The sequence below is a fragment of the Triturus cristatus genome, chromosome 5_1 (assembly GCF_964204655.1).
Source record: "Triturus cristatus chromosome 5_1, aTriCri1.1, whole genome shotgun sequence".
Taxonomy (NCBI): domain Eukaryota; kingdom Metazoa; phylum Chordata; class Amphibia; order Caudata; family Salamandridae; genus Triturus; species Triturus cristatus.
Window position 1 is genome coordinate 709,715,837 of NC_140587.1, and position 13,688 is coordinate 709,729,524.

A 13,688-nucleotide genomic window follows, 5' to 3' on the forward strand; every position below is an offset into this window, starting at 1 on the left:
AAGTCTGCCCTCACAAGGCTCACATCCACCAGGACCGAGTCTATTTTTTGCGCTAGGGTGTCGAAACGCTGGTCCACCGAGGCCTTCATCTCTGCGATGGCGCCCATGACGTCCCGGAGAGTCAGATCCACAGGCTGAGCAGATGCCTCCGTCGGGCCCGCCGGGGATGTGCGCGATGTCTCCGGAGAACCCTTCTGGAGAGTGTAGCGGTCCATACTGTTAGCTTGGTGTGCCGTGCCGCGGCGGGTCGTCTTCACCTTCGCCCGGTCGCCATCTTGTTTGGTGGACATGCTTGCTCTCCCACCGTCGTGCCAATCTCCTCGAACGGGCCGCTATACCAATTCACGGGCTCCGGGGGGGGGGGCGGGGGCGACCACCGAACCGCAGGCCAACCCACAGCCGGCGGGTCAGCCGGGCACTTGGACAAGACCACACCACCGCACCCCGCTCCGCAACCCTACCTCGCTTGAGGGCAAGGAGGGCGCAAAAGCGAAAGTGAAAGTGCGGGGTACGAGTCGCCCAGCCTTGCCCGCCGCTGTTGTTCACTTTGTCCCCGGATCGCCCCACTACTCCAGTCCGGGGGGCCGGCGAGGAGAAGGCCGCAACCTTCGATCGGTGCTCCCACCGGTGTCCGGGGTCCAATTCGAGCCTGAAAAACGGGTGGCGCCTCAGCTCGGGTTCCCCGACACAGTCCCCTCAACAAGGACAGGATATCTTCAGGAGGTCGCGGAGGTCCTCGGGAGCCTCGCACCTACGCGGCCATCTTGGTTGCGCGCTAGGCTCCTCCCCCTCTTTATAGTAACTTGATGCCTTTTTGCGAGGGGGGGGGGGCAGGGCTTTTAGGCAGCATAGAGCAAAAGATAAAGTGATGAAAAAAACTACAAAACAGAAATACTTCATCCGAACAGAAAACCGATGAAAGTATTTTCTCAGTCTGTTACATGGACTGTTGCTGTTTAACTTTTGTTTCCTCTGGACCTACAAGGTTTCAACTGTGTGTGCCTGGTCATGTAGGTTTTTGGTCTGAGCATAAAGTTATGTAGTGATAAAGTTGGGAGGACTTATCAAGCTGTCTACCATAGCCTCGCAAACCTAAAGGTTTTGGAAGCCAGGCTGCATGTTGTCTAGGCCCTCTGATCTGCTGGAAAAAAGAAACCAATCTTCACAAGGGTGCTTGAAAGACCCCCCCCCCGAACGTCTGCTCTAGCAGGTGTTATGACTCCATGCTGGTTGTCATGCTTGCAGCTTCAACTGTGCAGGAAATGCAAACTGAGAATCTGCACTCACTGTGCAGAGTCCTGGTGCCTGAGCACTCTACCTCTGTGCACAATCTTTCTGCTGCAGACATGTCTCGTGCACCCAGTATGACCATGCCTGTCACAGACCACTCACTAACAATCACCCATCGATGCCCAAGATCTATTGCCAATCATCAAATGTATGTTTGTTTGGATTTTGAAAACTTTTGGGCACAAACACTTCAAGGAGATATTGAAGAGATGATCTTTTGAGGCATGAAAAGGCTTCCAGTTGAAGTGTTAGAAAGGAGCTACGATTTGTGGTTCTGACAGCATTTTTTCCCTCACACACATGCATTGTTCTTTGGTAATTCAGCAGGCTACTTTGACTTTGGTTGGTTGCTAGTTTGTAAGTAAGCAGTCTTCCTTTCCGGGGAGAGGCGTGCATTTCACTGTGCTGGAAAAAGAAATTATGTGCTAAACAATACTTTACCCGTGGAATTTCAGCGGTCTTAAATTTACGTTCCGGGGTATATTGCCATGATAGTATTTCAGGGAAACTCTTTAGAAATAATATTTTAGTGAAGATAGTAATGAACGTTCATACAGCTTGGAGATAACTGCCAAACCATAGAACCTTCCTCGTTGACATGCCCACATTCCATGACATACTAACAATCCACCTTGAAGACCTATTCTAAAAACTGTATACGAAATATTAACGTTTCCTTCGCAAACTATAACTACACAACCAGTACAAAACTTCTTCACTGTTTATACAAAATCTTCATATTTCATTGGTGCACACCTAAAACGAGAACTTCTCCTAACACCACTCGCATTCTTCGCCTGTCATGATTTTTCATGTACTTTACTGCAACCATTCACACCATTACTATGTACATTTGGATCGAAAGCAACACAAGACGTACTCTACCAATTACCATCTAACAACTTCACAGAATTTCTCCGAATGTTGCTTAGGCTCTTTGAATTTCGAAAAGCCTTTCCCAACCATGATTGGGTACATGTTAACAATCCTATCCCCAACCTTCAATCTACAAATATTTTCATTCTTTTATCAGCATTCACTTCACAAATTGGCCATATTAGAATTCACTTCAGCCGACTTCCACCAATCGCATACATTTCCTTCTTTTAAGAATAACTTGACTATCCAAAAAGGGCACAATTCAGTCAACGCTTTTTCCTCCTCAATTCAAAAGTCGTTCTTCCAGTGATACTATGTGGTATAGTGTGATGTAACCATACCAGTTATTTGATTGCTTTGCAGACATCCATACACATAGACGGAACACCTTCCAATAAAATCATTTTGAAACGTTCTACTTTCCCATTGTTTTGGGGATGATACAGCGGTGTCTTAATATGTTTAATTGGATATCATTTTAATAAGGATACCATATCTGATGAGGGAAACTGAACCCCATTATCCATCATTATCACTCCCGGAATCTCTTCTCTGACAAACACACTCTTAAAACAATCAATCAAACTCTTAGTGGTGGGTTCACTTAACCCGCCTGGAAAGATGATCAATCAGGACTATAAAATATTTTGTATGACTTGGCAAAATATGATTTGGAGCCAAAAAGTACACCTTCTGCTCATTGCTAATCTCTACTTGGACACGTCACTGACTCAACCGTGCCTTCAGTCACCAAAACTTTATTTCTCACTCTATACTTAACAAATTATTTCACAAAATCCTCAATTTCCTCATCCATCTTTGGCCACCTCAAATAGCTCCTTATCTTCCTCTACACCACAGTTAAAATATCTGGAAACCAAATGTTATCAAGCCACAACCGGTCAGATTTCTCCTGAAACACAGAAGTACCTGTGTCAACTAGAAGCGAAGTTTCTTTTTCTTTGATTTAAAACTTCAATATATGGATCTGCAATGTACCTACCTCTACCTACCCCCTCACTACTTGCATCCAAAACTAGTTCCTTTCTTTGCACAGACTTCTCCTCACGGTCTTCACACTCTTCGTTAAGTACACAATGAGCACCACAGTTCTTCCCACCTCTACATCCTCAGAAAATGGCCAATTTTTTCCACACTTTCTATGTTGTTGGCCTAAAGTAGGACCGTTCTTAAATTAAGCCAGTGCTAAAGAACCACAACTAAAACTGTTCATTTGTAATTGTTTTAAACATGTCCGACCTGTTCAGTCCCATTAAGTTAGATTTTCTATTATCTGAAGAGGCATTATTGACAGATTCCCTCACCAAAATGTAAGATCTTCTTTTAATGTTTTAGTTTTTGTTTTGGTGCTCATTTACTATTCAAGAATAGTATTCATTTAGTGTACATTAAGAGTACCTAGTGTGTCCATCTGCCCAAAATAATTTTAAATTGGGGATTACTACCAAAGTAGCATTCAATTGTGGAGGGCGATCAGTAATATTTCTTTTGAATATTGCAAGAAGACCAATAGAATTCGCTGTGAAGACTAGCAATGAACAGTAAATGAAGACAAGTAGTCTTCAATGTGAACACTAAATGAATATTAATAACGCTCCATGTGCAGAAGAACTGGAGACTAGTAGCACAAACTGAGCCCTAAATTAGCAATAGTTGCTTTCAGCTATGAGCACTAAATGAAGATCAGCAGTTTTTATTTGTGACTATATGGTGATAAGAACTATTCATTTCCAATATCACTTTGCTATTTTTAAGTTTCAGCATAATGGGTAAATAATTTTGTTGGTTTCTAAAGTGAGTTTTGGCAAGGTGAACAGTTAGGAGAGACTACTGCAAGAGTTATTATTAATCCCAAACTAATATTTTTCTGACAGTATTTTCTTAGCAGAGAAAGGTCCAGCATTTGCAATGCTAGGGGGGCTCTTGTTCATCTGCATTGCAGGTGTCATTTGGCCGGTCCTTTCCATTGGCAGAGAGGAGTAAACTTGTAAAGTGTATCCCTTAAAGCATAGTCTGACCACCACTATACTCAGCAGTCCACTCGGGCATCTTTTTGAGGTCTCTCCCCTTGGGTATAAAGAGCCCCAGTTTATAAGGTAGCATAATGTTCACTGCCCATGTGGACCCCCCTCCCCCAAGTTCTAGGAGTACCTCACCAGATCTACTACATCCCCAGGTGTGATCAGAGCTGTGATGAGACTACCACTGAGGTCCAATGGCGATTCTAACCGATAAATGAAGCTCCAAGCTATCTTTCGGAGGGCAGGTGGAGGGCTTTTGCACTGCCCTTTCAGCCACCAATATTACGAGTATGTCACAGCGATGGTGGCAAGATGCAGAGTCAGTGATACTACTGACATGTCACTGACGCTACCACTCGCATAAGTGTATCTGAATTGAATCCATAGTAGTGTTCCGGAGAATACTCCTCTATTAGCTAAAAGAAGGTAGCCGCAAGAGAACATTAGTGCAAGGCAGTTGATCCACGGAGGCCAGTGCAGTGGAATAGGCTTATGGGTCAAAACAATTATTTAGTCCTTTCACAAACTGGCCCTGTGGACAATTAGGATGCTTTCTGGAGCTGTTGACAATTCACCCTGCATTAAAGATGACCGGAACAATAGTAATAGTTTTTGCTACTTGGCAGCCTGTAATGTTGTGAGTGACCATTACTAAGTTTAGATTTCTGAAATCTGCTACTGTAAGAAATTGGGTTATTAGTTGATGGGGGTAAGTACCCGCCTCTGGCAATCACAATCCTAGTTCGAGTGAGCCACTAAAGTCACTGAATAAACCTGAGCTCAACCCCCTGGTAGCCATGGCACAGAGCAATCAAGCTTAACTTGGAGGCAAAGTGTAAAGTTTTTGTGCTGTACTGAACCAGTAATAAAGTAAAAAGGCAAAAATATAAAAAGCCTAAAATGAATTGGAAAATTAGAGTACAGTTTAAGAACCAATATTACAAAAATTCAACACGGGGAACCAGAGTTATGAATATTTAAAGTTTTAAATAGAAATGGCACCAAGAAGCACAAAGTGCCAATGATAATTCATGGTCGCAGTGGAACAGGACCTAGGCCAGTTTGTTGCTCACCACGATGGACTGCGGGTCAAACTCCAACCGCATTTGTCCTGGTTTAGCTTTTGACTTTAGTCCTTTTTAAGTCCGAATCCACCTCCGGAATACCATTCTATAGCCCCCAGGATCTCATGGGGGGGGGGCCTCAGACTCAGTATGGGAGGCAGAGGCCTAGAGGAGAGCGCAGTCCACTACGTGTCCTGGTACAAGAGTGAGATCAGGTGCAGACTTGTAGGTTCTCCTCAGGTCTTGGACAGCAGGTGGTTCAGTCTTCTGATTTTCCATGATTCAATGTGTGTTCTGAAGCGGGTGCCTGGAGGGGCCCCATTTATGCCTCTCATGAACTAGGAGAATGGAATGACCCTTAGGGAGGCTCTAACCAAGAGGGTACAGCTTCCCAGGGCTAACCCTACACACTTTGAGTACTTTCAAGAATTTCTAACCCCAAATTGATGCAGTCCTTGTGCCTACAACAACTTCAGAGACTGAATCCTAGTATAACAAAGCTAAACTTTCAGCAACGAGACAGTGGATACCCACAATGTTTTGGCATTGTTTCCTTTTTTTTAAATGTGCCCAAATGTTATATGTAAATCTAGCAGAGCTGTCAAACAGGCTGCAACACTGTAATGTCAAAGGCGACTCACTATGACTGGTCCTGACTGGCTTGGAAGGCCCCAGTAGGGCCCTACCCAAGTGTCCGCTAACAGTTGCCTGTGACCGGGGAGACTTCTTTCATGGGTGCCCCAAGTGTTGTATGAAAAGCCCCAGCAGACCTGTAAAGGAGGATGTGGCATTCAAGCAGAATTTGACACTTTAATCTCAAAAAGCATCCTCCCTTGCACATTCTGTCAGGCTCGGAGGGAGTCATTAAGATAAGCCTATTGTTATGCTCCTGTAAGCAAGTTCGCACCACATTCAAACCTATTTAAATGCTAATTACTGACTGGCTGAGGTGGGAGAATAAAATGCACATTTAGCTTCCAGGGGCTTCAGGCAGGGAAAAGGTCTAATTATAGGCTGGACAAAGTCGGAGTACAAAATGCAGATTTGCTTCCGCATGATTAAAGGATGTCCAAGGTAACTTCCCCAGATCTCTATAGATGCTCTTTGGACAAGTAGATCCATGCCCTGTGGCACTCTTTTCAGCTCTGCAGGAACAGTGCAAATGGTTGCAAAGCACACCTGAGCTCAGGGCTTGTGCTGTGACCCAGCAGTCACCAGTTTTGCATCGGCAGTCTCCACTGCACCCTTGCAACTAGGAATATAGCAGGCATTCTTCGATCAAAGACAGCAGTAACAGGCAAAACCAGAAAGTTTGAAAATGGGTCAATTTAACATTTTCCTGCAGTTTAGGTGGCAAAGTAGAAGGCTACTTAAAGTACCATCAGATACGAATTTCCTAAAGTGTACTCACCCGAATGTCAGTAAGGTCCACAGGAGCATACCATCAAACTATAAAAAGATAAATATAAAAAATAAGTAATGTGCAGCACATGTGTAACTTGAGGGCGGAGGCAGTCTAGATAAAGTTACTAATTGGGAGTAAAAGCAGCCTTGAATTTAGTGGCGCAGGTCACCCCCTCACTAGGAGTGTGCAGCAGTTTTAATCTCAGAGAAACACTTCTGCACAGACACTCCGAACAGATTTGTGAAAAGTCTCATCATAGGAAGACTGCAGGAAAGTCCATCACCCACATGGTTGACTGCAGTTCTGGAGCTGGGCATCTGCTCACACTCTGCCCCTTCATAAGGAAGTTGGTAGATGCAAGGTACTTTTGTTTTACCCCATACCAAGGCAGACATTTTGAGAAGTTATTCTCAACTGTATTTCCTCCAACAGTTCAGTATGCCGGCTCATGCCAGGGTAAACTGCAAATGTAGCAGCATAGACTGTTTAGCGGTGCGGCGGCAAAAAACATTCTTAAACCGCACTAACAGCCACGTCAGAGAATTTAGGTAACAAGCTCCCCACGTGAGACATGGCAGAGTGGTTGGATGCCTGATTGCATAACTCCCCCTGCTCCTGTGTGGAGGAGATTGTATTCACCCAACAAAGCCAATGCCACTCTGGTAAAAGGGATAGCTAGGCCACAAAATATGAGCAGTGAAGAGATTGTGAGGCTGGAGCGACACAGCTGACCTGTGATACACGGACGTCGGGAGTGCAGCACTACAAAGAAGGCTGAGTAAATGGTGACCTGCACTTATATAGCCCAGTGCAGGACATTCTGGGAATGATGTCCTTTTTAACGGGCATAGCGTGAAAAGAGGGGGCACTTGCAAAATAAGTGTTTTTTAGAGGCATGCGACTGTCGGAAAATAACTGAACGTTTGCTCAGATTTAAACAAGGCAACATGACTGGCTGGTCGGTGTTGCTTTGCAGAACTTTAATGGCCAGACGGGAGGAGGGGCCATCGCGCACTGTGTGAGGAGAAAGATTGCATTGGCCAACAAAAATAATCTGTTGGTGAAATCACCTCAGCTGAAACAGGCATCCAAAGGAGGGACAGTTAAGAGCAATGGACCAATACAAACCCTGCATTTTGGAATAGCACAAGAAAGAACCAATGGCAATCGGTGGGTGTGCCACAGCACATAGAAAAACATAACACGGGTCTTGCAGACAGCGCAAGCGCTATCAAAGACTCGACCTAAAAACTAAAGGTTACAGGGACATTCTAGTTAGGCTCACATTTCACTCCTACAAAACTAGAGAAATTTCAGAAGTTATATTTACCTGAATTGAGTATAACTTTCACCCCTGCAATGCACTGCTTATATAACCTCACATATTAAATCACTCAGGACCTGGTCAGTGACCTCTCAAATGGCATCACTGATATCATCCACTAAGTGTTTTTTCTAAGTTTGTTTGTTAAACCTATATAAGCTACTGCAAATGTTAAATCAATGTACTAGGTGTACAGCTAATGAGTGATACAATTTCCAAAATACATTACGTGAGTGGCAATGTGACTGTGTATCCGTGTCTGAGTGGGTGTGTAAGCTGTGCGGGTGAGTGCCTGTATTGGCGAGTGAGTGGGCGTGTCAGTGGTTGTATAGGTGAGTGAGTGCCTATATGGGTAGGTGAGTTGGTGTGAGTGACTGTATAGGGGCATGCCTGTGAGTAGTTGTATGGTTGAGTGACTGGTTGCATGAGTAGCTGGTTGTGTGAGGGGGCTGAGCATGCCTACATAGGTGAGTGATGGGTGTGTATGAGTGGCTCTATGGTAGTGAGGGCATGTGTGAGTACTTGTATGGGTATGTGAGAGGTTGTATAGGGCCGTGAATGGGTGTGTGAGTGGTTGTGTGAATGATGTAATCAGTGATCTCGTTTGAGATGTCATTAGTGTCCTGACTGTTGTGACTGACCAGGCCATGAGTGATGTAATATGAGGTCATAAGCAGGGCAATGCGGGGGCATAAGTTTATAGTTTTTTAAATTTGTTTTATTTCCTACCTGTAACCTTTGAGTGGTTTATAGGTAGGGTAGTGGGTACGAGTCGGAGTGAGTGGGTCTGTGAGTCTGTGAATGGTAACTAGGCTTGGGTGTAAAATTAGCTTGACTGAGTCTGCGGAATTCTGTTACGCCGCATTCCACAGAGAACAGTTACCAATACATTTTTCAATGGAGTGGAATTCTGTTGTGCTATAGGTGAGCGTGATCGAGTAACCACGGCTATAACCTGTAGTGCGCAAGGAGGCTGGATCACTTACAGAGTGGTTGAAGGGGGGGTTACTTGTGGCAACAGTAGGGGTTCTTGGCCCCAACGACCCTTGGCAGCAGCCAAGGGGACTTCATCCTCCAACCTGTAGTGCACAGGAGGCCCCTGTGCAGAGTTGTTGAGAAACTGTGTGGGCCTCCAAGGTCTCAGCAAGCTGGTTTCTGACCTTTTATTCTGCCTTTTTCTGCTAGTTTCTGACCTTTTGTTGAGCCTTTTTCTGCTCTTCCCTGGGACTACGGGGGGAGCCTCAAAGCCCTTGCAGTCCCAGCTGGCTCCCTGCCTCCTGCGGGAGCTGGCATCACTTTCACACAGAGAGCTGCTCAATATGCAGCTCCCTGTGTGTGAAAACAATTAGTCTGTTTCCCTGCTTGCTTGACAGCAGGCAAGGAAACGGATGAAAGTTCTGCTTCCAGAAAGAGCTAGCATTTTCACAGCTCTCGCTTGCTGAAAGCTGAGTGTTAGGTGTGCTTTGGTGGTTTAAAGCTTCCCCCCCCCCCCCCAAAGCCACAGCTAACAGCTGTCCTGGGGGTGGGCACCCTGGTACATAGCAGGAGCCAGCCCTGGGGAGGCTGGGGGTCCCCTGGGCCATCTCTGGCTCCATGAGGGGGGTGCCCCCCTAAATGTGAATGAATTGTGCCATGGAGGTGGCAGTCCACGGGGATGTGGGGTTGCCCTGTGGCCCCCTGCATAAATTTGATGTTTAGCCCCGGGGAGGTCGCTGTTCCAGTGGTGCAAAGCAAGCACAAGGAGATGATAGACGGAGCACTGAAACTTTTCAAACACTCTGGGCCCCCCCCCCCCTGTCACAGATCTGGGTTGAATCCATCATCGTTCTTTAGCTCACTCCGCCACCCCAGTTCATACCCGCCCATATCCAAATCAGTCTTGATCTTGTTCCTCATGGGAACAGTCCAGCCTGAGGTGCGGGCAGGCCCAATGGACCCGGCCGCATCCATAATTTTATATGTCCCGGGGAGGGGGAGGTCTCTGGGGGTGTAATTGGGGGGGCATTGCCCCCCCCCCCTGCTTTTATTTCAGATTTACCCTGGGGAGGTGGTGTTCCCCAGGGCGCTGTGGTTGCAGCGCTGGCACCCCACTCATAAATTAAAAGCACTGCTGCAGGGAGGTGGCCGTCCCCACGGCTTTTATAAGCCAGAGAAGCAGGACCCTCTATTATTGTTATGCCCCCGGGACCTGGCCCACCTGGGAGTCATTTGAAAGCCTGCTCGGGAGCCTGTGTTTTGTATTTGTTTTTTTCCTGCCAACATCGTGATTTTGCGGCAAATTTGTTTTTAATGATTTGTTTGCCTTGCAGGGCCTCGGGGACCCCAAAACCAAGGCTTGGGGGTCAGGGCATTTCTCCCCTGCCACCTTTTTTCTTTTTCTTCTTTAATTTTTGTTACTATTTTTGGGTGGGACTCTGCTGACGCTGAGTCACAAGTTGCCTGCCACCACTTCCTGGTTGAAGTGTTGGCAGCTAATCGGAGCTCTGCATTTCCCTGCACGAGTCAGTTATTTTTTGTGAAGTCGTCATGGCCACAGATCACAAACTATATGCTCATAAATTTCTCAGCAACTCCTGAACAGATTTGCACTAAATAACAAAAAAGCCCAATCTGCGTAAGCAAATCGACCTTTCAGCCATACCTGATATAATTCTGTCCTGTGGTTTGGGCTGTAGTAGTATCCAAAGGTCCTATGGGAATTAACATGGGGAAAATGCCCCTTTTTTACACCCCTCTTTCTGTGCTTGACGGATCACCCGAAACATTTCATGCACAACAAGACCTAACTTCAAGTAATTTTCCAGAAAAAATGTCAAGATTAGTCTACGGGTGCTTAAGTTACAGGCAAGTCAAAAAATGCTTTTCCTATGAAAACCTGGTCCTAACTAGAACTAGCAACCGCCAAAGAGATATATAATAATACATGTGCAGGTATTTTGTGCTTCATGTTGAATGCTATCCCCGATTTTGAATATTGCCTATTAAGCATTATACATCTACCCTTTTTAGTCTGGGACTGAGGGTTATATCCAGCACGGGGATACCATTAATTTTACTTGGCAATTGTAGGGGTTTTGGAGTCTGAGTTGAGTAACAAGACCCTCCTATTTTGTAAAGTATGTTTTAAAAAAAAATCTTTTTTTATTGTTTTGGTGGTAGTTAGCACTGTTAACTGTGACTAAGATTTCAGTAAATTCTGTAGTGATCGCATCAGTCATGTACTCTTCTGATGAGAGTAAAACTGAGTGACTGCTTATTTATAGAGCTGCTCGTAGTTTTGGGCACTGGCATCAGCGCTGCCTGTCAGATTTACGATGCCCTATGGGCAGTAATAAACAACTAATCCCAATACTAGTGCACCTGCCAGGATTAGCAGGAGGGAGAGTAAATGTGCGATAAGATTTTAGCTCCACTATTAGAATGATCTTTTCAGGGGCACTCGCACTGGTCCTAAACCGAACATTTGAACTGTTGCTAGCAGAAGAGTGGAGACAGAGTTCCACCGGGCTCTCCTCAGGCCAGTTGCTCCAATCCGTGCTGCCGGATGATAACAAATTATTATTTGTTTTCTTTTAAGTGTAATACTAGTAAAGAGGTGTTTCTTAATATCGCTTCACATAAAATACAATTAAATGCTGATTTCAACACATGTAAATCCATCACCAGCTCTAGGGGGGGTGAGATCAGTCCACCGCAACGGGCGCTGACTGTGGGGGCGCCGTGTTTTCAAGTACAATATGGTTTTAAATGCTCCTAATACTGCGTTTCCTGCCTCCAGCAATTTTCAGGCAACCATAAAAATGTCAAGATGACTCTGGTGATTGATTGGACCTGCTGCAGAGAGATCAAACTTTTATCTAGTGGAAGCTTTGACTCATCATGAAGTAATGCAGGAGGTTCAAATGCCTACTGCAAAGCACGTGTACCATGCAGACCACAAAGTGCATACAACGTAAATAGGTTAAAGTGTTGCTATTCTGTCCCAGAGCCCCTTTTGTTACTTGCAGTTTATACATTTGAATCCTAATATAGAACAATGAGCTATTCACTATCTTCAGAGAGCTGCATGCAAACTGCAAGATATAGATTAGAGTGCTATTTCCACCCCAGTCTTTCAATCCTTATGTTGCAAGAAGGGTTCACTTGGGTAGAAATCAATTCTTATTAGCAAAGCCAAACCCCAACCATGGTAAGTTTTAAATTCAGAGTTTGTGTTTCTCCACCTCCACACCAAGCACCGGTAAACTAAACTGTCTAACAGTAGGGATGACTTGTGACGTCTGATGTAAAACATTTTATACACTGATCTACACACTTATGATTCATTTTCTCTGTTTAATGTGATTGTGATGTAAAGTGCTCTGGCACCTTGCACTGGTATGAGTGGCGCTATAAAACAAAAATGCATGAGAGTGAGTGGTTATGCAGACTTGAGTGGCACTGTTAAAGGGCGTTAGTGAGGGAATCCGTGGAGAAGGTCATTGGGGGGTGTCGCCAACAAACATTGTCGCACTGGGCACCACCAGCGCTAAAGCCAGCCCTAATCCATCTAAGTAATGGCACTTTTTTCTCTTGCATCTTAATATGATTGTGTCATTGAAATGTGACTGCTCATCTCAACAGAAAATTACTTTAGTTTTGCCTTAATTAGCAATCCAATGTTTTCCTGGTTCAAAATGTGCATTTAGGACATCTGCAGATTAATTGGTGTTGAGGCGATTACCAGGCCCTTGTCATACTTAAGATTACATACCTGTACATTTCGTGGAACTCAGAGCTTCTTTTATCATGGCTTCAAGAACTGCCATCTGCTAGCAAATGGGCAAGAATAAACCTAATTAAAGCAGTGTTCTTAATTCACGTTGGAAAACTATCGTGGCTCTATAGCTTCGCTACTAATTTTGGCAAAATGGTTCTCCTTTGAATCTGATACAGCCATTAAGTGATAAATGTTTGCCTGCTAATTGGTCTGCATTTGTAGATGGGGATGAATAGAGGATAACAAGCCTCATGATCTTACTGTCAAGAGTCACTTCTAATGTAAACTCTAATTTTTCTTCTGCTAGGCTCATTGGTGAGGCCTAAAGTAATGCGAAGTGTACATTACTGCCCTGCCACAAAGAAAACACTCGAGCGCAAGTATACAGACCTCACCAGTTTGGACCCATTTCCATCAAGTGCTGTGTACCCTACAAAGGTAAGCATCTCCCTCTGTTGCACTGTATGACCGCTGTACACCTAGACAACATTAACTTGAAAATTCAAGCATTTTTTACATATCCTTTTGCTTTTTTCCAGGATGAGGAAAATAATCCCTTGGAAACAGAGTATGGACTTTGTACCTACAAAGATCATCAGACACTGACCATCCAGGAAATGCCGGAGAAGGCTCCTGCTGGACAGCTTCCCCGATCTATTGATATTATTGCAGATGATGATTTGGTTGACAGCTGCAAACCTGGCGATAGAGTGCAGATTGTAGGAATCTACCGTTGCCTTCCTTCCAAGCAGGGAGGCTTTACTTCTGGCACCTTCAGGTAGCAACAGTTGACTAGTACCCATGCTATGTTTCATGATAACGTCTCAATGTACTGACCTGCAGCAGTACAAGCATGTTATAGTCCATGGCAGTAGCATTTTAGTGTATGTGTAGGTAATTTCTGGAAATTAATATCCTGTGTATT

The 13,688-nt window shown here is 44.8% G+C and overlaps 1 protein-coding gene across 2 annotated transcripts in view; it reads left to right on the plus strand.

The window, feature by feature from the left end:
* Positions 1 to 13,688, plus strand: part of LOC146831394 (maternal DNA replication licensing factor mcm3-like) — a 161,127-nt gene that overhangs the window by 13,847 nt on the left and 133,592 nt on the right. For both annotated transcript variants that reach the window (XM_085605693.1, XM_085605694.1), the window contains 2 exons: positions 13,071 to 13,201; positions 13,303 to 13,541. In XM_085605693.1, coding sequence (XP_085461819.1) covers positions 13,071 to 13,201; positions 13,303 to 13,541 — 370 coding nt within the window. The remainder of the gene's footprint in view (positions 1 to 13,070; positions 13,202 to 13,302; positions 13,542 to 13,688) is intronic.